Raw genomic sequence first — 25,178 nt, 5'->3', positions numbered from 1 at the left:
ATTAATCTATTCGGCAGTATAATATATAAGTACCTACTTCATTTTTTCGAATTTAATCCCATGACTTCCCAAGCATTATATGAGTTTTACAATTATTTTTCGGTTTTTATATTCCACAAAAAAATGCAATTAAATTCCCCGTGGATGTGACTCCTTACACTCCTATATGAATAATAATAATCGTTTTTAAATCTGCAGTGTATACAATCAAATATTATATTATTTAATGTAAACATAAATATTACGAAACATTAACGTCTTTAATTATATATAATGTACATATAATGTACAACAATAAAATAATAATAATGACTTTAATTATATTTATGCAAATTCCACAAGGAATCTAACGTTGGGCTTTAGGAATACGAATTTGAGTGACCGTGACATTTTTCACACGGCTTATACACTATGAGAATCGATTATTTAAATCGGTTAAATACACATTCTGAAAGTAGCTGTTGAATAAACACTAACTATTATTAATTTGATTACCCAATCTTGCTAATTTGTCAAATGAAAAAGCAAATATCGTCGACATACGTACTGCAGGAATCTATATAATATAATATACACGTATTTAAAGTGTAAAGTATAAACTATAAAAGGTATTATATAGCAAGTCAACAAGTGTAGGTAGGTAATTATAGTTGAAGACGTTGAGTAATAATTATTTTTCCAATAATTTGTATTGTCTTTATAATGATAAATAATTATTTAAAAAACGTAGGTATCTACAAGGCTACATTTTAAATTGAGGTGGGTCGAACTGTTCGGAGTTCTAAAATTCAAACCAAACTTTAGTGTTCGGTTCGAGTTCGAAAGTCGAATCAAGTTTTAAAAAAACCGAACTGAACTCGAACAAATAGAAGTTCGAAAATCAAAATAGTTCGAAAATTAAAATAATTCGAACTCAAAAAATGTATGAACAGCAAAAAATTCTAACATATCAAACATTTCGAGCTAAAAATGTTCCCGATGTTTATTGTTGTATTTATTTTATCTATTGAATATATGCTATATTCTATATTATACTATATAAATATATTATACTATACGATACTATAGGTACTAAATAAAAAATATGAATAATATTATTAATTTTCAACATTCTTTTTGTCCATTAAAATAAATTATATAGATAGGTACCACATAGATGACTAGAATTTGATCAAGATGAAGATAAATATAATCGAGCTTAAAATTATCTATATAAGATAAAAGATGAATAATTATTATCTACTAATCTAGATATTTACCAACGACTATAAAGTATATAAAGGTTTCATTTGCCATTTAATTAAAAAGTTTATTTTGGGTTCAGTTTGGTAATGAATTATAGGTACCGGTGTGGTTCGATGTTGAATAAAATACTGGGTTCAAGTTCGTATTCACACTAAAAAGTTCGGTTCGAGACCATATTTTTGAGTTTGACACACCTCTAATTTTAAATAATGAAATATTTATATTAATTGTCATCGACAAAATTGAAACCCATCATGCTAATAATAAACTATTATGTGGATTAATTTTACACAACTCAAATTAATCAGTTTACGAAAATTAGTTTTCAAAATAACCATAAGACAGTTTTTTTGTAGAAATAATAATAATATGTTATTGATAGCTACAAAAATAATTATGTGTACTGCACTGTCCAATAGGTACATCTATAGGTTCATAGGTCCAGTATGACACATTAGTACATTACTATACATACATGAAATCATCGTACATGTACCTACACTCAAGTATTTTTTTTAAAAGGGATGTCATTAAAATATAATATATACTATGTAGGTATATATGTAATACTATTTTTAAATTCAAATATATTTCAGGTTACAAAAAAAATAATCTAATACAATCAATAATATTTTTATACTTAATTACAAAATAGTTTATGTATTATGCGCAGCACGTGATAAACCCTAAAGGGAATATTTTTTATTTTGTTGTATATGAAGACAAATCTTAAATCCTACCTTAAATGTCAAGTTTTGGCTTCACTAAAATACATCAAACTATACCTATACTAAGCTATGTTTACGTGTTTTGGGAAATTAAGAACATAATATTATAACATAATAATAATATAACATTATTGTATTAAGATCGAGCTCGACCATAAAATATACTCATTTATTTGTTTATATATCTGTGGAGTGAAGATACTATACATAAAGTACATACTAAATTAAAACAAAGCTAAAAATGTATGATACGTATTTATAACAACCGTAACCACTAACTTGTAAGTCTGGCTAGCCACCCTGAAAAGTTAAAAATCCGCCGCTGGACAATGCCTCCGAATTTACTTTCAAAATTTGAAATATCACTGTAATTTCCTTAAAATAACCAAACAATTTTTGATAAAAGAAAATTAGAAAATTTCTTACACAATAGTAACAACCTGTTTATATATACAGAGCGATTCACCAAGCATGTATTCATTGTTCACGCCTATTTTCCCTTTAAAACAAATTTGATAAATTTCTGATTTTTGGAAATTCGTAATGTACCAATTTAGGAACCATATAATAAATTATCAAATTTTCTGTTCTACCTTAGGTGTATCCCGCAGTGTTGCAAACTTCTGTTTTTTTTTCAAATTAACCTTCCCTCCTTTTTTAATGTAAATGTAAATTATTTAGTAGATAATTTTTTTTGAACATTTTGATGCAGGTACCTAATTCAAAACTCAAACAAGTAAAGTTTCTCAATTATTAAAATGTTAATATACAAAGGATAAAATTCCTTAAAAATGGTTTTACAGAAATGTAAAATAAATTTAATAATGGATCTAGACATCTAATATTTATTATACTCGTGTCTTGTACCATTTTTACAAATATTATAATTGTCGACAGATTAATATTAATACTACCATTTTCCAATGGTCCTAGATCTAATATCTTTCAAATCCATTATCATGAACATACCCTATTATCCTTAATACACAAAGTTAAATAACTCAAAAAACTATTATTTTAAATATTGATTTTGATACGTCAACTTTTTCAGAAAAGTTATCCGCTAAAATGCTAAATAATTTAGTATAGAAAAGGGGGTTCTCGTTCAAAAAACACTAGTTTGTATCTCCGCAGGAAATCTTTAAGTACAATCTCGCATGTTCTTAATAAAAGACAATGTTTAGGAAATATGCTATTTAGTTGCCACCGTCCATGGCATTTGTCATTTGTGTTAGTCGTCAATAGTGATTAGTGTGAGTGTGATTGTATGCGGGTACCAGGCTATCTACGCATGCAATGCATGAGCACACGTCGTCATGTCAACGGTACCGCCAACCAAAAATAAAAAGCTTGATTTATATTCAAAACATACTTTACAGGAAAAACTCTTACGTATTGTAGAATGGTCTGATTTGATTAATTTTTTTTGCGTTAGAAAAGGGATCATTTTCTACAGAGCTTATTGAACTTTGATTTTTAATTTCGTTGCTTAAAACAAACATAATAAAAACAACAAAAGCTTGTGAAAATTGGTCATATTCAAAATCATAGTATATGGCTTAGAAATATAATTTTGAAAATCCAAGTCCAGTAAGACGGGTTTCTCTTTCAAAAAATACAATTATCAAAATCAGATCACTCTACAAAGCGTGAGAGCTTTTCCTGTAAGGCATGTTTCATACCCCTTAAGTAAAACAAAAACCCTTAAGAATTTTAAATATGGTCTTTAAGGGTATTTAAATTCCGAAAACCATTTTCGAATAACTGCATTATCGATGTAAAAAAGGGGGTGGGCATTTTTGGTGAGTCACTCTGTTTAGTTGCATCTCACGTAATATTATAAAAACAATTTCAATGGCTATAGCCCTAATAGGTACACGGTAGGTCGTAGCTACAACGTTATTATGCTAATAATTATTATTATTATATAATAGTTATAATAACAGCGCTGTAGATTTAATAGTTTCTATTATATCTATAGAGTAATAATAATTAAAACATAAATCTAAGACTGTGTATTTTAAACGAAACCATCGAATAAAAAGGTATACGCGTGAATGCGTGAGAGTATCTAGTTAACTTCTTTAATCACATATTATTATATACCTAACAATTAATAATATATTATATTACATTATACCTAATAAACGGGATTTTTTTTCTCAAGCTACCATTTAAATAGATATTGAAGGCTCGAAAACAATAATATTGAAATAATTAAAACGTTTAACTTTGAAATAATTATGATTGAAATTTTAATTAAAATTAAAACAGAGAAGAAAAAAAAGGAAAAATTATGAATATTATAGATAATTAGTAGTGCTGAGGACTTATAGTTTATTAATATTTGTCTGGAAAGGTCGCAGAATAATGTGAGTGATGTATAAATTATGTTTCATAATACCTACAGTTAAGTTACACTGAAAATTTTACTTTGTATATTTTGTCGTTATTGCATATAAATGCATATTTGAGCATATTAGAAAAAATTAAGACCTAGTTTGCCAGTTTACGATCAGTTTGGACAAATAAGAAAATATTTTGAAAAATGTTAGGTCTAAAATGTCGGTCTTTGACAAATTATGAGCATAATATTATGTATACATTTGGAAAATTAAATATTTAAAAATATAATATAGTAGGTACTACATTAATCGCAGCGTATCAGTCCATTATCTAGCCGATACGTGTTATTTGGCTAATTAGAAATTTTTCAAGTTTTTATAAAGTACCTAAATAATTAAACTATCATTTTATATTTGATGTTTTCATATTAATTGTATAATTTAAGTATCAAAAGTCATATAATAAACTTTTATAGCTTTTATAACTTTTAGAGCATAATATTTTAAGTGTATGTTTGTTGATTTTTATTGGAGAAGTGCATACATATTATTTTCAGGTTTCTAATAGTACCAGAAGTCCTCAGCCCTAATAATTAGCTATACCGAAAAATAAATAATAATTAACTATAATAATACTCAAATGTAATTACCGTCCACAATATTTTTTTTCCATTCAATTGATTTAGTTATACATTTTGAACTATATTATATTACATAGGCCCCTAGACATTATTTTATTTATTATTTCATGAAAGTATATTATATTTTATTGAAGTTAATACATTTTAAATTATAGATAAAATCCGTATAATGTTATAAGCGAGTTTTTTCCCAACACAGCCGGCAATCAAGGGCCGACATCTAGACAGTAATCTCTAACTATAACTACAGACAAAGATACTACAACCATTGATATAGAATAGACGGTATATTCAATGAATCTATGCTACAACAGTACAACAACTATAAGCTAACCTGTCCGGAAGATAAATTTATTATTCAGTCAATCACCCGTCGAGAACGATAATAGTAGCGCTATCTACCGCTAAAGGATTGAACGCACGTTCTAAATGTTTAGAAAATTGCCTATATTTAATTCCTTAAAAAGGGTCGGTATAGAAAATACGATTATACTGCAGCTAGGTAACCTACAGGGATTTTTGGACACAAAGTTCGTCTTCCAGTGATAAATCAATGCATCATAAAACTATTAATTATCTAGAGAAGTAGACAAAAATGTCATCAAACATTAAAATATAATTTTCTTAAAATTACTTAATGCACGCACTTCAACATTTTTTGTTCTTTTTATTTTTCAACGTGCCATGTCTATAAATAGTATACCTAGTATAGGTAAATAAAAAAACCTAACAAATATTTATGCTTTCGTTAAAAATACTCACTGGTCAAGAATAATAATTTTTTTCCATACAAGTAAAATTATTTTAGATTCTAAATGGAGCGATGACTGTATTGATTTTAAAATGGTGTATAAGAATAAGACGTAGTCGAAATAATGCTTAGAAGCCTTAGATTTTCAACTTCAGTAGTTCAATATATTTTCTGATTGGAAAGTGAATCTAATTAATGCGTTTGGGAAGTAAAAATTTAAAATTCTCAGTTGTTTTTAAAAGCGCAGGAAAAAATAAAAATAAGTTTTTCGGTATAATCGATTGTTTTGGTTTTTGGTATAACTAACTATAAAAATTACTGTAGATACCTACATGAAATTTTCACTGAATGTTTATATACGGATTTTCTATACACCATAAAATTCTCAAAATATTTCAACTCATGTTCAGCTATTTATAGGCATATAAAAATTTAAATTTTTACTATTTTTTTTTTTAATTTGTCATTAACATTTTTTTTGTTCGGTCAAAAAACTCAAAATTGACAAATGTAATACATGTTTCTCATAAGTCATAAGTTGTTGTTAGTGAAATCAAAAAAATTAGTGGATTGTAAATCCACAGCAATGTTTTATGAGCGTCTGAAGTTAGAATTTTGACAAAATTCGTCAAAGTCACAAAAATTAGAAAGAGTTAGAAATATATCAAAATGTTTCATTTATCTATTTAAATAAAAATGGAGCGTGAAAAATGTACGTTACCTCATCAATCAAGAACGGCTGGGCCGAATTGGCTGATTCTTTTTTTGTTGTGTTCGTAATTGTCAGGACAAAGTTCTTACGAATGAATGCGGAAAATCCACCGGAAAAGTAGAAAATTTGGATGTCAAAAAATACAATAGTGGCACCATCTGTCCAGAAAAAAATAAGCTAAATAAAAAAAAATTTCATTGCAGATTAAAATAATAATAGTGTATTGTATATTGCTTGCTATTGGTTACAATATATAGGTATGATCGCATTGAGACGTATTTTCGTTATGGGCTGCGCACGTACAATTATTGCATGTTTTAGCATGGATAGGAATCTCAGCTGGCAGTGATTTTTGGATTTATTTAGCCAAGAAATTAATAATTTGTATGGGTTTGTTGGCAAATAAATCGAAGTGATAATATTCACTGCCAGTGGCGGCCATGACACCTGCGTATCACAAAGTTGCGATCATACCTATATATTTAGCCATGGCCTACCTGATAATATACTGCTGCGAATCAGAATTTTTATTTCGAGCTACGGAAAAGTTAAGAGAAATTTTGAACATCAAACAACGAATTGAACAAAAAGTTTGAGTCATAAAGAGCTGGTACATTTAATGGGCAACGAAGTGCACGGGTTCAACTAGTATTATATGTATAAGATTTAAAAATTTAATACAAGATTCCTCATATGATTTCTATACATATTTGTTTACAATTAACAAAAAAAAAATGTCTACTAGAACTAGAATCAAAATACATTTTTATGGGCGTTTGAAGTTCACATGTTTAACAAAATAATAAAATATTAGATATTCACTCGATTTCTCAATAGGAACGATATTCTTATTTTGTTGTAATTTTAAAAACGAATAACGGTAGATACTTGAAATTTACACCAAATGTTTATTTTATCATTTTCTATACTTGATAACATTTCCTAAATATTTTGATTTTTGACTCGTTTTAAGTCAATTACGGGCATTTTTAAGATTCAATTTTTTTAGTTTTTTTTCTATAAATATCAATAAATTTGTATTAATTGGGTCATTAAGTCTGAAAATTTAATACAATAAGGCTCCTCATAAGTAGCTATAATAGCATTTGAAAAGTATAAAAGATCCATGGGCACGATTTTTTTTATAAGTATTAAAACTTTAAAGTTTAATTGTTGACAGCATTTTATCATAATCTCGAATATTTTCAAATTATTTTGTAGTGAAAAATTATAAAAAGTTAAATTTTTTATATCTAAGGAATGAAAATTTAAAACAAGAACTCTCATAAATAGTTTATACCTACTGTAACCCAAAAATCTAAATAGGTACCTAATATATAAATCAGTTATTTTTTACAAACATCTTAAGTTAAAATTTGGACGAAATTACATATTAAAACCAAGAACAACAGTATTAGTTATTTTGTTATAGGTACCTACATAATTTAAAATATATTATTCGTGGGTACTTGAAACATTCAAAGTATGTTAATCTATTTTAAACACATGATGACATTTTCAAATGCAATGTTTTAGGAATAAATAAATTCAACCTTCTGTACCTGTATATTACTGTATACCTACTGTATTATAGAACTTTATAATATCAATAATATCGTAAAATATACTTAGTGATATATGCTGACCGTCTTCGTTCAGAACCTTTTTTCTTAAACAATGGTTTATCATTTAATAATTAATTACAATTTAACACATGTATTACAGTACCTACCCACTTGAAGAGTACCACCTACTTGCCCATATTTTTTTGTTATCTAGTAAATAGGTACAGGGTAATTTTTTAAGCGTGCTCACCCTATTTTTATGCTTAAAATATGTATATTATATTTAATGTCTGATTTTTGGAATTTTTAAATAGACACGGAGACCATATTTTTGAATATTTGATTTTTTTACTACTTAAGGATGATCCTGTGGTAATTCAAACTTCTGCTTTTCAAATAGGACCCCCCCCCCCCACTTTTTTAATTATCTAAATCACAACTTGAAGGAGTATTTTTTGTTATATAATTTTGTGTATTAAGGATAATAATATTAAGGTTTATGTCTATGGTAATGGGTCAAGTAGATTTGGGGGCTTAGATGATTTGAACTTTTTAGTAATTACTATTGATTTATCAATATAAATAATTTGTAAAATTGATCCAAGTATAATGAATTTATGAATACCTACATCTAATATTATATAGTTTATATTATTGCAAAACCTTATTTAGGGATTATTATCCATACTACAAACATTTTAATAACTGAGAAACTTTACTTGTTTGAGTTTTGAATTCAGTACTTACATAAAAATGTTTAAAAAAAATGTATTCATTAAATAATTTTAGAAACTATGTACTTAGTAGAATTTATTTTGATTGAGATACACCAACATTTTCAAGAAAATGAACCACTAAATAATCTGCAGTAAAATGAGGGGTTTTCATTTGAAAAATAGATGTTTGTAAAGCCACAGAACACTCCTTAAGTGTACAATATCAGGAATTTAAAAATATGGCCTTTAGATATACTTAAAAATTCAGATTTTTAATAAATGCATTATTAAGGCCTAAGGGGGAAATTGGGCTGAGCATGTTTAGAAAATCACCCCGTATACTCTAAAATACAAGTGAATAATTTTTGTTAAATATATTAATTAAAAATCATGTGTATTGTAATTTATAACCTACTAAATCTAACATATTCTAAGATAGTCTTTTACATATTGTGATTATCAGGTAAATTCTATGTACAATATATTATTTTCATTTTTAAGAATTTTTTTTGTTTTTTCAATGCTTTAGATATAATTGTGATTTTGTAATAGAATATAAAAATCCTATTTCAACTTTTAATATTGATGACAGTAGCGTATTTAGTATTTTTTGTAGGGGACGGATGACAAGAATTTTAGCTTACATATTACTATATAATAATCATAATGCATGTGTATACTACACATGTATTAAAAGAGCCATGGGGATTTGTACTCATATCTGCTCCTGATTTTCACCATTGTGTGTAAGGGTTAAGACTTAAGACAAACGCAAGTGTATTATTATGTATTGTAGTATTTAAATGTGAAGTTTGAATATTTCAGTTAGCAAGTAATACACAATACGCTCACAGCTTAGTCATTGTTAAATTATTTAAAATTAAAGAATTAAATAATCTATACAATTATTGTTTTAATTCACTTACGGACTTGCGTTAAAATATTTTACGCAAAACACTGAACATTAAGCATAAAATAAATATCAAGATATGATAGAGGTATGTTGTAGTTAGTGAATTTTTAATTTATATCTAAATATAAGGATAATTTACCATGGACAGGTTAGGTAAAAATGTAAGTATAAAAAACATATTTCTAAATAACCATAAAAAAGATAATATTAAAAAAAATCGTAAGAACGTGTAACGAAAAAAAAAATTGTATAATATAAATGCATTATTTATGAATGTTTATGAATAATTAATAAAATATAAAACTTAAAAGGTTACATAAATAAACTTAATAAATAATTATTTCACCCATTATTTAGTTTGAATTATTATTTAATAATACAATTTTTGATAAATATAAATATATTATTTTAATGTTATTTGAGTACATTTTATAAATAAAGTATATTACTTTATCTAAAAATAAAATTAAACTTCATCCTTCTCTTTTGCACCGTGCTTCAAAATACGTGTGAATTCTATATAGTTGAACATACCTTTGGCAATAGGAGCTTCACGATACATTTCATCGACCTGAAAAATTAAATCTATTAATCATATTTCAAAATCAATTGAACCTCTTCACTGACAATCATAGATTAAGTGCACTAGCCTACTATATACCTTACAAGTAATTTTAAAGCATATATATATTGATGTATTATGTCTACATTATAATTTTTAATTCCAAAATGAGATAAAGAACTTGTTTCTATTGAAAATTTATTTAGGATTATTGATAAATAGTAAACAACAATTGAGTGTAATATTAAAATCTAATAAATTATAGTAAAAAACTAACACAAATCGGATCCTGATTAAATACACTACCAATATTATGTTATATATTACAAGAGTAACTTTCTGGACTTTTGGTTTTAAACCGTTCAAATTACTTTGCAGTTTTAGACATTCATCTAAATTTCTAAATAATTAATAACAATTTACAGATTCATACGATCAACAAAGCTAAATAATTAACGACATGTCCCAGCTGATTTGTATGCAGGGAAAAACAAGACAGCTTGTACTTTGCTGCATACAGGCACTGTACTGCAGTGGAACAGCATGGTCCAAATAGAAATCGCATGCATTTGCCTGCATTATGTTACTATGATGTAGAAAGCTATATGCATTGAAAATAAATAACAAAACTTAATGGGGATAAAGATGGACAAGAGAAAAAAGATTAAGACTACATCAAGCAATAATGCTATACCTACATCACTAGTAAATTCATCTTAATTATTAGATTTTGTTTTTGAAGTTAAAAAATCAGGAGTAGCTTTTTAATTGTATTTTATAAATGTTTAAATGTATAATAGTACATTAATAATTTTGTTTTAAGCTGTAATTAAAAATACATACGTCTTCATCTGTGAACCTATCTCCCATAGTAACTAAAAGCTCTCTCAGACGTTCTTCATTGATTACGCCTTCATTGTTTTCGTCAAAACAACCAAAGGCGTTTTTTATTACATCTTCAGGATCTGTACCTTGAAGTCTTTCTCCAAATAATGTCAAAAACATTGTGAAATTAATTGGGCCAGGCGCATCATTCATCATACCTTCCAAATAATCATCAGTTGGATCTTTGCCTAAAAAATTATTTGATATTCATAAAATATATTTAATTTTGTTTAATATTTATAATATGAATAATAAATGTACCTAAAGAAGCTAGCATATCATGCAAATCTTCTTTATCAATAAATCCGTCCCGATTTTGATCTATCAAATTAAATGCTTCCTTAAATTCTTGTATTTGTGCTTGCCCAAACATGGCAAACACATTTGACGTAGCGCGCTGCGCTCGTTTCTTTGTGGTTGCCCTCCTCACTGCCGTTTTCCGTGACATGCTTGATTCGCTCTAAAATAAAATAATACAACTTTAAATTAAAAAAAAATCATGCAAATTATGCTAATTAAAGTTACTGAATTCATCACTTGTTCCAGTATAAATAAATAATTGTTTTATTTCAGACAATATTAAAATGTAAAAGGCTTTGTATTCTAAATTATTCACTTATTTAATATGCTTATAATATTAAAATTGCACTATTCCTATAATTGTTTTAAAAAATATTGACTAACTAATCAAATGAGTCATAGATAGGTATTTCTGACAAAAATATGAATGATTCATTGACATTCTTAAAGGTATTTTATAGTTAGGTATTATGTAAGATTATAAGAAAAATATGTAATAAATGTATACTTCTTATTTCAACAATACAACTTTTGCTTATGCCGTTTATGGTCATCACTAAATTGCAACAATTTTGACCTCTTTAATGTACATAATAATATTAATATAAAACTTAATCCTAGAACGCACGCACGCATCAGTGTCTAAAAAACCAGGATTTGGGAAATTTGTTTGTTGATTCGAGAATTTTAAATATTTACATAATCTAACCTTAGTATCTTCTAATTAGGTGATAAAACTATAATTGGATATGACTCTCAACTGTATATGATCTGATGTCAGTAATATAGAAGACCCAATTTCTTTTTACCTGATTAGAAAACTTAATGATGAAATTGCATTTAAGTATGCTAATTTCTACATACTTTTATGATAGGTTTACTAAAAGAAAATATTCCTTAAAATATAGAACATTTTTAATCATTTAAAAGTAAAAGTAGGGTTAAATAACATTCAATACTATATTATAGAGACTCAAGAGAATGTCTAAAAAATGTTTTTCTCTCGTTACTATGTCTTTTTTCTACCATTTTTAGATAATATAAAATAATTATTAAACAAAGAATAATATCAGGAATAATATAGGTAACAGTGCAATGCTCAAAAATTTTTTGTTGTCTATTCACAATATGAAAAAATATTGTTTATAATTTATAGGTAAAATGTGTAAATATTATTAATTGTTGTTTCATTTGAAATTTCTTAGACATTTATATAACATTAACACTGTTATCGAAAAAAAAATATTTTTTAACTTATTAACAATCGGTTAAATGGAATGTAGTTAAAAAATGATTAAAAATAATTTAAATGTCAACATTATTACCTGTTGACTTTTAAATATTATCATCTTAAAAATATTTTGTAATTATTTTCTCTATAATTAAGATTCAGAAAAATAGGTAAACCGTATACGGAAATTTCAAGGACGTTTTTTTGTTTGTCACATACGAGACCACGACGACATGTCGTCTCAGAACCGACTTAGGACAAACTCGCCGAAGAGAAACCGTTCGAAACGACACAATCGTCAAATGATTAAAACATTAATGTAGGCCAAACGATAAAAAAAAATAACAAAACGTCAATATTATCGCGACGTGGGTAGTCATCACATGGGCTAGATGTGTTTTCGCGCAGCATACTCACAATTTTGAAGTCTAAAAAGAAACGGATTGCAGGAAAAAATGGTTTTTCGCTGGGCGTTTGGTCGGCGGGGGCCACGTCGTAGTGTAGTAGCGAGCGTTTGACGTACGGAATGCGAATGAGTCCGTCGAGCGATGGCCGTGGTACGAGCGAATTTAATCTTTTTTCTATGGAATGGACGAAGCGACGGCAGCGTGAGTCACGGTAACGGACGGGCTGGCGGGCGGGCGGTGGTCGATTTCTCGCCGAGTAGCTGTTGGTGGTATTATTGTTTTTTAAACGCATTCGGTGACGATGCGATAAGAGGACGCTGCGGACGAGGCGTTATCGCGCGCGGAGGAAACCGATCGAGGCCGACCAGGGCCGACTATACCACCGGTCGGTTTCACTCCTAATGTGGACACACTGAATTCATTATTTTTTTTTTCCCCCTTTTCCGTGTGTTTTGCCGATATTCTCTGCCCGTCTGGACTCCGGTATATTGTTCGATAAACCTCTGTCCCATAGTATCTAACAATTTAGATTTTGTTTCCCGACTTTGATTCGTCGTCCAGACCCGGCACCACACGTGCAATGAATTGATCGGTTTCTTGGGCGATTTCGTCTTGTCTCTCATATGCCAGCAGCGGTGCACCGACGAGCGAACGACACACCACCCCGAGAACTGCCCACAGACGATAGTTTGGCGCGTGTTTGGATTTGGACGTCGACGGCCACTCGCGGACTTTCGCCATGATCACGGTAAGTGAATACCCGCCGAAATTGTTAAACGATTATTAAACGCCGCGTGGGCGGGCGGAGAAACAAACTCGCGTGGATAAAATCGTAGAAAAAAACCTCGTCCGACGCCGGCACGAAGCGCTATTAAACACGTATTTTGCCTTATATGGCAACGGCTTCGTGAAAGTTCGACTCGGGTTCCGAATGATACTTTATATGGTCATGTTAAGACGCTGGATACCGCGTTCGGCTCAAACGCCGCCGGGTCCACTCGTGCCGCGAACCGCCGTCCTTCCCTTCCCCTCCCCGTCTCGCGCACCGAGACCGTTGTTTCTGGAGCCCTGCGCTATTGATTTTTTGCCGTCGTTGGGGTCCAAATAACGTAGTGCTCGTAGTGTAACATTGACCTTGACCCTCCCAGTCGTCGAAAACGGCTGCTGTACGGATGAGACTCCCGCTGTCCGGGAATATTTAGTATTGTTATTCTTGACCTGTATATAGGTCCCCCGATGTTTTGTGTATTTTGCTACGGTTCGACCCGCCGATATAATAATATTATTTTCGAGTATGAACGGATTTTGGATTAAAACGTTTGGGGGCTATACATTTACAGTTTTATGAAATTTACGCACCTAGGTACACTACCTAAATTTTAAATTAAACATTAAACCTATTCTTTCATAGTGATTTTGAGCGATAAAACAAATAGTTGAAATAATCATCTTACATAAAAAAAAAAAAACATCGAGGTGTATTTTTTTGAAAATTGTAGTAAAATACTATACTATTTTCGAGACTACTTGCTTCACATCAAATAAAAAACTATGATGTTCATTGTTACTTCCTTTTTGAAAAACCTAATAAATTTCTATAAGTCAATAGTTATTAGAGTGAAACATTGTTTATCATACACCTATCTTAGGTACCTAAAAAGTATTTCTCTGAGTATTTATTACCACAGTTATAAAGATCGTTCTTTATAATCGTGTTTATTACATATTTACACACTTGTAGGCCTTGTGATATTATTCTGCTATCTATATGTATCTTGTATTCCCATAGAATACCTGTCTTGTCAAGAACAAAATTCATGATGTCAAATTTTTTAACTGAAGGTGCCTGATGTAATACTTGGGCGTTTTATGCCCCCATTTATGCCTCACCCAAAAAAATGCATAGAAAGTCCGTAATTCCTTATTCAATAATAATTACCCCTATAATTACCTATGTCAAAATTGGTTAACATGAAACTTTATTTTTTGATAGTTATATATATAGTATAGTTTTAAATAATTTAGGTATATTTATATTTTGGGATGCACTGGCTAGATTTTTTATCGCTTAAAATGTTAAAACTCTAAAAATAGATGAAAATGTGGTGAATTTACATTTCTGGTAGTTGCCATCTGGTGTAGACCCCGCTACCCCAATATAGACAAATCATTCTAGTAGTCTAGTGAATCATAGTATCGTCTCACACAGTTACACCTATTTTGTACTTCAGAAAATTATACTTATAGCTAGGTACTAGGATAATACAATCTTGATTTTTTTTTCAAATTGTCAAATCGGTTTTATGCCCTTCTTAAATCCCCTCATTACCAAAAGCTGAAATGATACATCTGATAATATAAATATATTATAGCCTATAGGTATTAATCAAAGTATGAAATGGCATCTCAAATAATATTTATAATATTTATTTCTATAAATTAATAAATCCTTATTTACCTATGTAGGTACTAGAATATTTTATATACATATTCTATAGAGTATAAAATATATATTTCTGTTCTAGAATTTACGAGATAATTTATTATTGCTATTAAATATTAATGAGTAATGGGTATTATATTTGCTTAGTATGGATATATTACATATATAAGATGTATGAGCTCGAGAGTATACATTACAAATTCACTTCACTATATGCGGAACAAAAAGTGAATGTAGTGTACTAGTGTCATGTAGTGGGTTCTCAACAAATTGTATGTTATGAGTACCTTATACTTGTTTATTTAACCTATATAATGATACTAATAGGTTTACATTACAACGGACAACTTTTAATTGATAAATCTTTAGATTTCCTGCTACCGTAATTAAAATAGATAAGTAACCTGCTCTACGTTTAAAATATAAACACCAAAACTAGCTGTAACTTGTTACTTTACTAATATTTCTGATTAAATACATTCTAAATTACTATAATTTTGATTTGTTTAATATACAAATCAGGGATAGCTATACCCTATATAAAACAAAAACATATGGGATTTTAACAGGCTTATTAATTTTTTTATACTTTATAGAGTGGTCTGTATAAACAATAAAGGAAATAAACTATTGAGAGTCCTTGAGCCTAATATAACACTATTATAATAGTCACCAACTAAATTCTCTAAATATGGACTCCCAATCGACATTTCTTATTTTCTCAGAATAATTTAAAAAATAAACATTTGTATGAAAAATTTGGATATGTTAAACCATAATTTTATTAAAAAAATATATTTGATATTAGGGCAGTGAATTAATAAATAATTTAAGTTTTACCCGAGGTTTTACCTTACCTATACAATATACATGATGATTATTTCAACACTGAACACTCAATAATTCAAAAAGTACCTATTTTTTTTTGAAAATCTAATTTAGGCAGGTACATGCAATTTTAATATTTTTAATTGTTTTTATTTTTATCACCCCTAAGTTGATTGATTCAAACCACTCAGTTATCATCTCTTAATTTTTTAATGATAGCCAACATTTTTATACTTGTTACCTGAAGCAGAATAATATTTTGATCAAAATGTGTTTTTTTTTACCAACCATTAGAGGTACATTATACAAAATAAATTATCTTAACTAAAAATAATAACCCTGTATGTTATTATTTTGTCTTATTTATTCAACACTATTACACAAGCTTATTATAAATGTATAATATGTTATACCTGGTTATACCTATATATGGTTTTTAATGTGATGTAGATAAGAAGATATCAAGATAGTTAGTGATTACTTTTATTGATTCGTTTTTAATTTGAAATCAATTAACTAATTTCCTTTAACCAGTAAACAATAATAATGATTCAATTCTACCCTGATAAAGTCTGTTAAATAGAAAGTTGACCCTGCCTTTCATTACTTTGTACGTTATATTCAGCAAGTAGCAACTATTCTTTTTAGTTCTTGAACTCTTACCTCTTTTTTTATATTCATAACATGAGCTATGCTAATAGTTTCTCTTCTTGATTCCAAAATATGTTGTAGATTAGTAAGTTATGGTTTACACTATAAAATAAACTATGCTATGGTCCTCCTCCTTTTTAAACTTTCCTATACCAGTTCTCTATTTTGGGTGCCATTCTATATTGAGTATTTAGTAAATACTATATATGTTCTATTTTTATCCTTGTAATTAACAGATTTAAATATTTAATAATGCACTTAACATCTCATTAAATTCATGGAATTAATATTATGTAATTAAGCAGGTATTATCTTAGTATTTAGAATAGTAAAAACATTAAATGTCATTTTGATTATTTTTACATTCTTTGAATTTTTATAACTTAATTCAACTAAGGACAACTAATTATTTCCTTTCATTTTATTTATTGTACATTAAAATGTTCAACTTGGTAGGTAGGTAATACAAATTATATAGATTATATTAAAGATACATATCATTCATTATTATGCATTTCTGACAAAATAATTAAGTTTTATTTTATTCCATTAACCATAATTATTGTGATATACAAATACAAGTAGTTAAAATTGAAATTTGAACCAACCAATAATTGATCACAAGACTACAAAAAATACTTCAAACACTTATATTAATTATGACTTATTTAACATAACTCACAGCTCACTTTTTTTTACAAATTAAATAATAATTACATATTTTTATAAACAATATAATTTAAGTTTATTCATATAGTAATATTTAATCAACTTAAACTTTTACATAGGTACACAAACGACCCGAGTTCTTTTATTCTCCATTCTTTAAAATGTGTTACTTTGCCGCTTAAATAATATTTCTAACTTTGTACATTAAATATGAATTTATATTTACAATAATAAAAAATATTAAAATTATCTTAAACCATTAATTTGGAACATTATCGAATAGCTACGCCGTTAATTGTTACAGTGGCTCCAGAGTGGTCTGATTTTGCTTTAGAGACTGGTGATGGCTCATAGTAGCTGTTTGGTTCATCATATGTGTAGTCTGTTACCGAATCATAGATATGATTCTGTACGTCACTTAATGAAGCGTATGACATGACTGCTGTATTCTGTTCTTCTTTGCGTACTGCTCCTTCTACATTTTCTGTATTTTTTACAGGAGTTGGCCGTTTTCTAATAAAACACAATATATTGATTTTGGGTGATATTTTTTTTTATATGTTAATTTTTAAAATACTTACAGTCTTAAATAAATTAAGGCAAGAAGTATGACTAGGAATAAAACAATGCCGCCTCCAACAGTAACAGCTAGACCTAAGGTTCTGGTGTCACTTATTACTGCACTTATGGCTACAAAAAAAATAATTTTATTATTATTATTATTATTTTTACTATGGCATACGGTTAGTGTTAACTTACACTGGCAATATGGTTGTTCTCCTGACCACTGAGCGTCGTCCAAACATTTTCTCATGTAAGGACCTATTCTTTGGAAATGAGGTACACAGTGGTATTCTGCCGCGCTGTTATATGTCGTGGTATCGTTCATTATTATGACTCTACCGTTTTCGATCGGACCTGGATGCTTACAATCGACCACTAAAGTTAAAAAAAATATCGTAATTATTAGGGAATAACTTGTTGTTGTTATTATTACTATTATTTACTTTGACACGTCGGTGATCTCCCGCTCCACGATCCTTTTGGCAAACATTGCCTCGTAGTGTTGTCGATCGTGAAATATCCTCGCGGACACGTGTATTCCGCTATCCCTCCGACTGTTCTCGATGCCACCCTCACCGAGAGACTGTTTTCGCTCTTGAGCTCGTCACAATTTATTTCTTCAGATGCCGTCGAAATACATAAGTTTTAATTTTGTGTTTTGGATTTGATTATATATTTTATTATTATAATTTATATCTTACCTTGACATTTTGGCGTTTCCGAACTCCACGTGCCGTTTTCAAGACACAATCTTCTGCCGTGTCCGTCGAGTTGGAAGTGATCGTCGCACTCGTACAACACCGCCGAACCGTAATACGTAACGTTGGATACTAAATTGAATTTTCCGTTGTCGATACTCTCGGGAGTTCCACAGTCGACATCTAAAAATTGAATTTAAAATATATACCGAGTGAATACTTATTATTATTACTGATAATATTAATTAAGACTTACAAACGCATTGTGGTATTACGCCTGTCCACGAACCGGTGTCGTCGCAATTGCTTATCGGTTCGCCGACGACTTTGTATCCTCGTTCGCAGCGATATTTTACTAGAGCGCCAATCTTGTATGTAGACGTTGAAACAGCATCAGACGAAGTCCTTATCAAAGTTCGTCCGTATAAACGATCGTTACCCGTCACCGATAATACACTGTGTTCTGGTAAAATTGGTTCCGGACATCTTATTTCTTAAAAAAAAAACCAAAAATAAATTTCAAACACCTCGTATCGATTTCCGTAGTTACTGTCCCCTCTCAATTATTTCAACAAAATAATAATTATAATGTGTCTGTTACCTTCGCATTTCGGTGCGGTCCCACTCCACGCTTGATTTTCAAGACAACGTCGTATCGCTGTTCCGGTCAATCTGTAGTTGTTACTGCAACTATATTTAACCTCACTGTCGAGGTGTGTGGAGTCGTTGGAATAGTGCAACGTACCGTAAACTGGCGGCGTGAGTTTACCACAGTCAATATCTGCGTCAAACATAGGTACATTTTATTATAATTTATAACATATCTATGAGTATAAGGCTGAAATGCGTGTCACGGATAATATGTGTACATATATAATATAATACAGCGAATTTCGCTAAATGTGATCACCAGCTAATAAAATCTCGAATAAAATCCACTATTTATTGGTAACCAATCGGCTAATAGTGTCAAACCACTGAAACCTTGACCTGCACACTACCGTGATCATTGGCAAAATTAATCGCTGTTGTCAATAAGTATGACATTTTGTGTGTATGACGCACACGTTATATTCGAATTATTGTTTATTTAAACTCACATTGACATTCCGGCGGTGTCGTACTCCATTCGCCGTTGTTGTTGCACTGTAACGTGGTCGTGCCGATCAATTTGTGACCGGGGTCGCAGTGGTATTCGATGCTCGAGTGGATATTGAAGTCGTAGCCGACTACGTAACCTCCGGTAGGCACCTCGGGCTCTTGACACGTGATAACTATCGGCCCGAGAAGACCGCAAAACATTTTTTGATTAGTATTTTTTTTAACAAAAACGACTCAATTATTATTATGTAATCTTTATACTGACGTTGGCACGAGGGTGGGTCAGCGGACCATTTCGCTTCTTTGGTACAGATCTGTCGGCGGCTGGTGTGGGGCTGTAGCCAGTAATCTTGTTCACACGTGTACTCGACGATGCTACCGTGCGTTGTGGAGCCGTTTACTAGCGAAGCCAGTCCGTTTTCGATGATTTGCGGTGGTCCACAGTCCACGAACCGACACACCAATGGTTTGCCGGACCATTCACCTCCGAGTCCGCATTTCAACTCCTTCATAGATTAATAAATAATAATAAATAAACCATAAAATCCCAGTAAAAACAGAATAGCATATAGCACGGCGGACGTAACACTGACCTGTTGCCCGCCGACGGCCACAAATCCCTGATGACACGAATAGACAGCAACGGATCCAGCTTTGCGACCTGTAGCGGTGACGGACGCTCCTTGAACTTCGGGCGGGTCTCCGCACCAGTCGACTGCAGTCAAAAATTGAAATATAATTAACTTAAATTGTGTTCATTTATATAGATATCCCAATATTATGCCTAACCTAATCATCTTTTAAAAGCCTGTATACTGTATAGTCTCAACTATATATATATTTATTATTCATACATTATATTATAACATACAATATTTCTTAATAATTAACTCGGTTGGAAAAAATGTTGTTACTTGATAAAAAATAAAATACAGAGTTAAGTAAATAATTTAAATTTAACCTAGCCCTATTATAACACGTTTATGTCCAGCCTTGCGGCGTCGCCCACTCTGTATTATTATATGTACGTACATAGACATTGTGGTGTGCGTCCACTCCATTTTCCGTCTTCGGTACACGTCCTCTTGGCGTCGCCATTTGACAGACTGTAATTCTGGTTGCAAGTATATTTGGCGGTTGATTTGAACGTCGTCGTGCCGTTGTCTTCCAACGTGATGGTGCCGTTTTCTATACTGTTCAACGGCCCACAATCGACATCTGTATATGTATATATATATTATATAGGTATACCGTTAGTAAATCGTGATATGCAATGATCTATCAGATGTTTTGGATTTTTTCGGGCTGTGGGTTACCGTCATACTTACATTTGCACGTCGGCGCCGTTCCGGTCCAAAACCCGTTAGAGCCGCACGTCCTCTTGGCTGAACCCTGTGTGGAGTGCCCTTCCGGACAGACGTACTCAATCACCGATGACACCTTAAACGTATACGGGCTCGCGATCGTACTGTTCACCTTGACGTCGGGACTCCCACAGGTGGTCGGTGCTGCGCATAAAAAAATGTGTGAAAATTAAATTTTTTAAATTGTTATTGTCAGTGTGGGGAACCTCTCTCTACGGGTTGGGTTAAGTTACGCGTTGTATCGACACACTCACTGTATTGACAAATCCAATGTAAATAGTCTAAATTGCATCCCACGTCGTTCCACAGCCATTCGCGGCCTCCGTCGAGCACCACGCAATTCTGTTCACCGTTGTAGTTATTCGGTTGATCTTTTCCCCACGTAGGTTTCGTTATCACGTCACCTGCGGCAGATAAATCGAAATGGTATAATATTATTATGTATATATACGTCTCGTTCCCCGTCCTGATCATAATAATATTCGTGTAATTTTTAACATGATAATGTCCTTACCGTTGACCCATTTCCACGTCCTGGACGTAAGACCAGGTTCTTTTTGTGCACCGATCCATATCAACTGGGTTTTGAGTCTGGATTTCCGCCGCTCGAGCTCTGCGGCCAGAAACGTGGACGATGACCCGCGGAAACCATACACGATGTCGCCGCCGGTTGCTTGACATTTTTGCCGGGCTTCAGCAAAAGACGCGCCCCGGTTCACGTTGAACTCGTAACACTTATTGTCGAAAACGGCCACGTCCGTTTGTGCGGATGAACTGCCCGGCGCGCAGCGATCGATGGAAAATTCTATAAACAGTTTCAACACGACAATAAAATATATAGTGTTATACATAAAAAAATCTGATATAACATTATGACGTCAGGTTACGGTCAAAAGTTAATTTTTTTATTTACTCCGCAATAAATGTAGGTACCCATAAAGGGCATAAACTAACCTTCAGTGGAATAGACTTCAACTTCACACAGGGACAGCGATCCCTCGACGCCCACCAGTTGTAGGAACACGTGCTGTCCAACTATCTGTCGCGCGCAGCTGAGGATTTTCGTCGTGCCTTCCTCTAAAAAAAAAGTCGTATAATCAGACCGACCAGTGAGAGTTTTTTGATTTATTGTATGTGAGTTACCCTCTATATTAGATCTAAGAAAAACTTACCGATTGTTCCTGGAAACCAAGAACACAGTGGGTTTCTCTGCAATTCCGCACTGCTATTCCCGACCCTGATCTCTATGTCCTGCAAAGGTTGATGACCTGTATGCACAATATATATTTCGTTAGTCAATTTTTTAAGTACATTTTATTAATTATAATTTATCAGTAGATATAACCACTAACAAATAATAAATACGTGATATTATATTAAATTTGTGAATCGCGGTCGATTGTCCGCGTTTAGTAGAAAGGTCATTGGGTATGTGGGCTGGTTGGGGGAGAGGGTTGAAATAAATTATAATTATTGTGCATATTGAGCTCTGCAAGAAAATAAACACGAGTACTCAACGGTTAGTTTGAAGGAAACTATATATATATTTCCGAGAATTATTGTATCAAGGTTCAATGTATGTAGTTGGGTACAGTGGATTTGACCGTGTGTATTTTTTCCCCATTATAATTATTATATTATGGTGTTGTACATAAAAAAAATATAATAATTAAATTGGGTGTGGCGTGCAAATGATCCACATAGTCATGTTCCTCTACTGCACTGCAGTCTGGTGAAGGGCAAATATGTCCTTCGCTAGTTATAATATTCTGATTGCTAGTATACGAACAATAACGTTTAACCGTACGAGTTGTAGTGTAAAAAAAAGTCGTGGGCGATACAGCAGTAGCGCGACGGCGTCAGGTTCATTACCATCGTTACTCGAAACTAGTTTCTGTATACGAATATGAGGTACCATTTGTACGTCCCATAATAAGTATATGATATTATGCACAGTCTCCTACACAGATTCATTTTTTTTATTGTTATTGTAGTATTCTTTTGATAACGTCACACGTCGCATTCGTATAAAAACTATAACTATAATACACACACACCACGTAAGTTCACTGCTGTCTGCTGCAACCTTCCGACGCGCGGTCAAAAGATCGTATCAACAAATACGTTTCGGTTCTAAACCGCAATTAGGTTATATAGGTACGCGTCAAAACTCGGGCTCGGGGTCCTTGGGTTTTCTAAGCGTATTTATATCGAAATCTGCCGACGGATTTCGTTTGTCGTGTTGTCCGGTTTTTGCATTTGAACCAACAATAATTATTATTTTGCTGATATATTTTACTATTATTTTTTACTGTTTACAGACCGAGGTCTCGAAGACCGCCATCAGCGCGGCCGCGGCCGGCATCGCGGGCCTGTGCTTCGTCGGCTACTGCATTTACTTCGACCGGAAGCGTCGCAGCGACCCGCACTTCAAGTCGAACTTGCGCAAGAAGCGGCTGATGGCCAAGGAACACGAGCTGGCGGCGCGGGCCGCCAAGTCGGCGTTCCCGGACTTCACTGACCAGCAGGCTGTGCAGCGGTTCTTCCTGCAGGAGGTTCAGATGGGAGAGTCGTACTTGGAACAAGGCGACGCGGCCCGGGGCGTCGAGCACCTTGCCAACGCGGTTGTGGTGTGCGGCCAGCCCACTGAGCTGCTCAACGTTTTGCAGCGCACGCTGCCCGACCCCGTGTTCGATATGCTCATCAAGAAGCTGCCGGAACTGGGCAAGAACCTGATGCGCCGCCAGCCGCCGCCGCAGCAGCCGCAACAGCCACCGTCGTCGTTCGGCGGTCCGGTCATCAGCGAGCTGGACGTGTCCGACGTCGAGTAGTGTTTCTTTTTTTTTGTCGATTATTAATAAGTCGTTTCGTCGTTACGATGATAATATTATTATAATGTTATTATGTTGTAATGCGCGTGTGCAGTGTACGATATCGTATAGAGACGCCGCCCCACCGGGGGGGAGCCATACACTGCCTCCCTACACCATCACAACTCCACCCTGCGCGTTTTTATGTAATATTGTAATTTGATTATTATATTTTTGATTTCCAATAATAAATTTCTTAGATAAAAAAAAATATAGACTGTCGCTGTAGAAAAGAGATTTTATTTATATATGACGACGACTGTGCAGCGGTATTATAATACATGATAAATAATAATAGTAATAATAATTATTATATAAGTAATTTTTAGCCCTACAACAATAATCGGTCGTTGGTCGCCAGTAGTTTCACCGCCGACAGGTATATACACCGTGCACACTGTGTTCGGGGTCGGTGTCGGGGTTCTAGCACTATTTTATAGGGTGACGGTTTTCGCGTAATCGTGTTTTTATTTTTCATATCGTACAAATTAAAATAATATTGTATAAAGTCGAACGCTATCGTTTACTGTCACTGCAAATTATTATCATTATGTATAGGCGATGTCCCGTTGCAAACATTATATTATCAAATAAAAATATTCACGAAAAACTGCGTCATATTGTCGTTATTACACTGTTATAATGTTATTATTATTATTATTATTTTTATTACGAATACGCGGCTAACCTAGAAAATAATACGTTTGCCGTTTATATAGGTAAAAAAATGTTTAATAAAATATATATTATATATTATAGTTATAGCCCGTACGCGCGTGTGCACACGGGGTAGTATAGATGTGAAATGAATTCGGACGGTTATTTTTTTATTAGATTCGCTCGTCCACGGGCCGTTGTTTATATTTTAATCGAGAAATATTAAAAGCAATAATAATATTATACGCCATTTTTTTGTAATTTAAATAAAAATTTACATGAAACCATATTGTTGTTTTTTTGTTAGGTACTCGTGTCTGACGAAAAATATT

The 25,178-nt window shown here is 31.8% G+C and overlaps 3 protein-coding genes across 3 annotated transcripts in view; 1 reads left to right on the top strand and 2 right to left on the bottom strand.

The window, feature by feature from the left end:
- Window positions 1-9,846: 9,846 nt before the first annotated feature.
- LOC132945935 (myosin regulatory light chain sqh) lies at window positions 9,847-13,308 on the bottom strand. The gene is made up of 4 exons (XM_061015772.1): window positions 13,012-13,308; window positions 11,325-11,523; window positions 11,022-11,251; window positions 9,847-10,187 (listed from the first exon to the last, which is right to left on the bottom strand). The coding sequence occupies exons 1-4, from the start codon at window positions 13,291-13,293 to the stop codon at window positions 10,083-10,085; spliced, it is 816 nt and encodes a 271-aa protein (XP_060871755.1). The 5' UTR covers window positions 13,294-13,308; the 3' UTR covers window positions 9,847-10,082.
- A 111-nt stretch (window positions 13,309-13,419) lies between these two features.
- On the top strand, window positions 13,420-25,133 carry LOC132945936 (mitochondrial import receptor subunit TOM20 homolog). The gene is made up of 2 exons (XM_061015773.1): window positions 13,420-13,749; window positions 23,641-25,133. Exons 1-2 carry the CDS (start codon window positions 13,741-13,743, stop codon window positions 24,148-24,150), a joined length of 519 nt encoding a protein of 172 aa, XP_060871756.1. The 5' UTR covers window positions 13,420-13,740; the 3' UTR covers window positions 24,151-25,133.
- Window positions 17,329-25,178, bottom strand: part of LOC132945934 (sushi, von Willebrand factor type A, EGF and pentraxin domain-containing protein 1) — a 64,527-nt gene continuing 56,677 nt past the window's right edge. Inside the window, exons 5-20 of the mRNA XM_061015770.1 lie at window positions 22,492-22,587; window positions 22,274-22,396; window positions 21,834-22,124; window positions 21,574-21,723; window positions 21,284-21,463; window positions 20,988-21,173; window positions 20,549-20,670; window positions 20,221-20,461; window positions 19,955-20,128; window positions 19,456-19,635; window positions 19,111-19,347; window positions 18,858-19,037; window positions 18,600-18,773; window positions 18,352-18,531; window positions 18,174-18,282; window positions 17,329-18,105 (exon numbers count right to left, since the gene is read on the bottom strand). Coding sequence (XP_060871753.1) covers window positions 17,865-18,105; window positions 18,174-18,282; window positions 18,352-18,531; window positions 18,600-18,773; window positions 18,858-19,037; window positions 19,111-19,347; window positions 19,456-19,635; window positions 19,955-20,128; window positions 20,221-20,461; window positions 20,549-20,670; window positions 20,988-21,173; window positions 21,284-21,463; window positions 21,574-21,723; window positions 21,834-22,124; window positions 22,274-22,396; window positions 22,492-22,587 — 2,864 coding nt within the window. The 3' untranslated portion in view covers window positions 17,329-17,864. The remainder of the gene's footprint in view (window positions 18,106-18,173; window positions 18,283-18,351; window positions 18,532-18,599; window positions 18,774-18,857; window positions 19,038-19,110; window positions 19,348-19,455; window positions 19,636-19,954; window positions 20,129-20,220; window positions 20,462-20,548; window positions 20,671-20,987; window positions 21,174-21,283; window positions 21,464-21,573; window positions 21,724-21,833; window positions 22,125-22,273; window positions 22,397-22,491; window positions 22,588-25,178) is intronic.

The sequence above is a fragment of the Metopolophium dirhodum genome, chromosome 5 (genome assembly GCF_019925205.1).
Source record: "Metopolophium dirhodum isolate CAU chromosome 5, ASM1992520v1, whole genome shotgun sequence".
NCBI classification, from domain to species: Eukaryota; Metazoa; Arthropoda; class Insecta; order Hemiptera; family Aphididae; genus Metopolophium; species Metopolophium dirhodum.
Note: the sequence above shows the minus strand (reverse complement) of the source record. Positions and strands in the feature narration are given on the sequence as shown.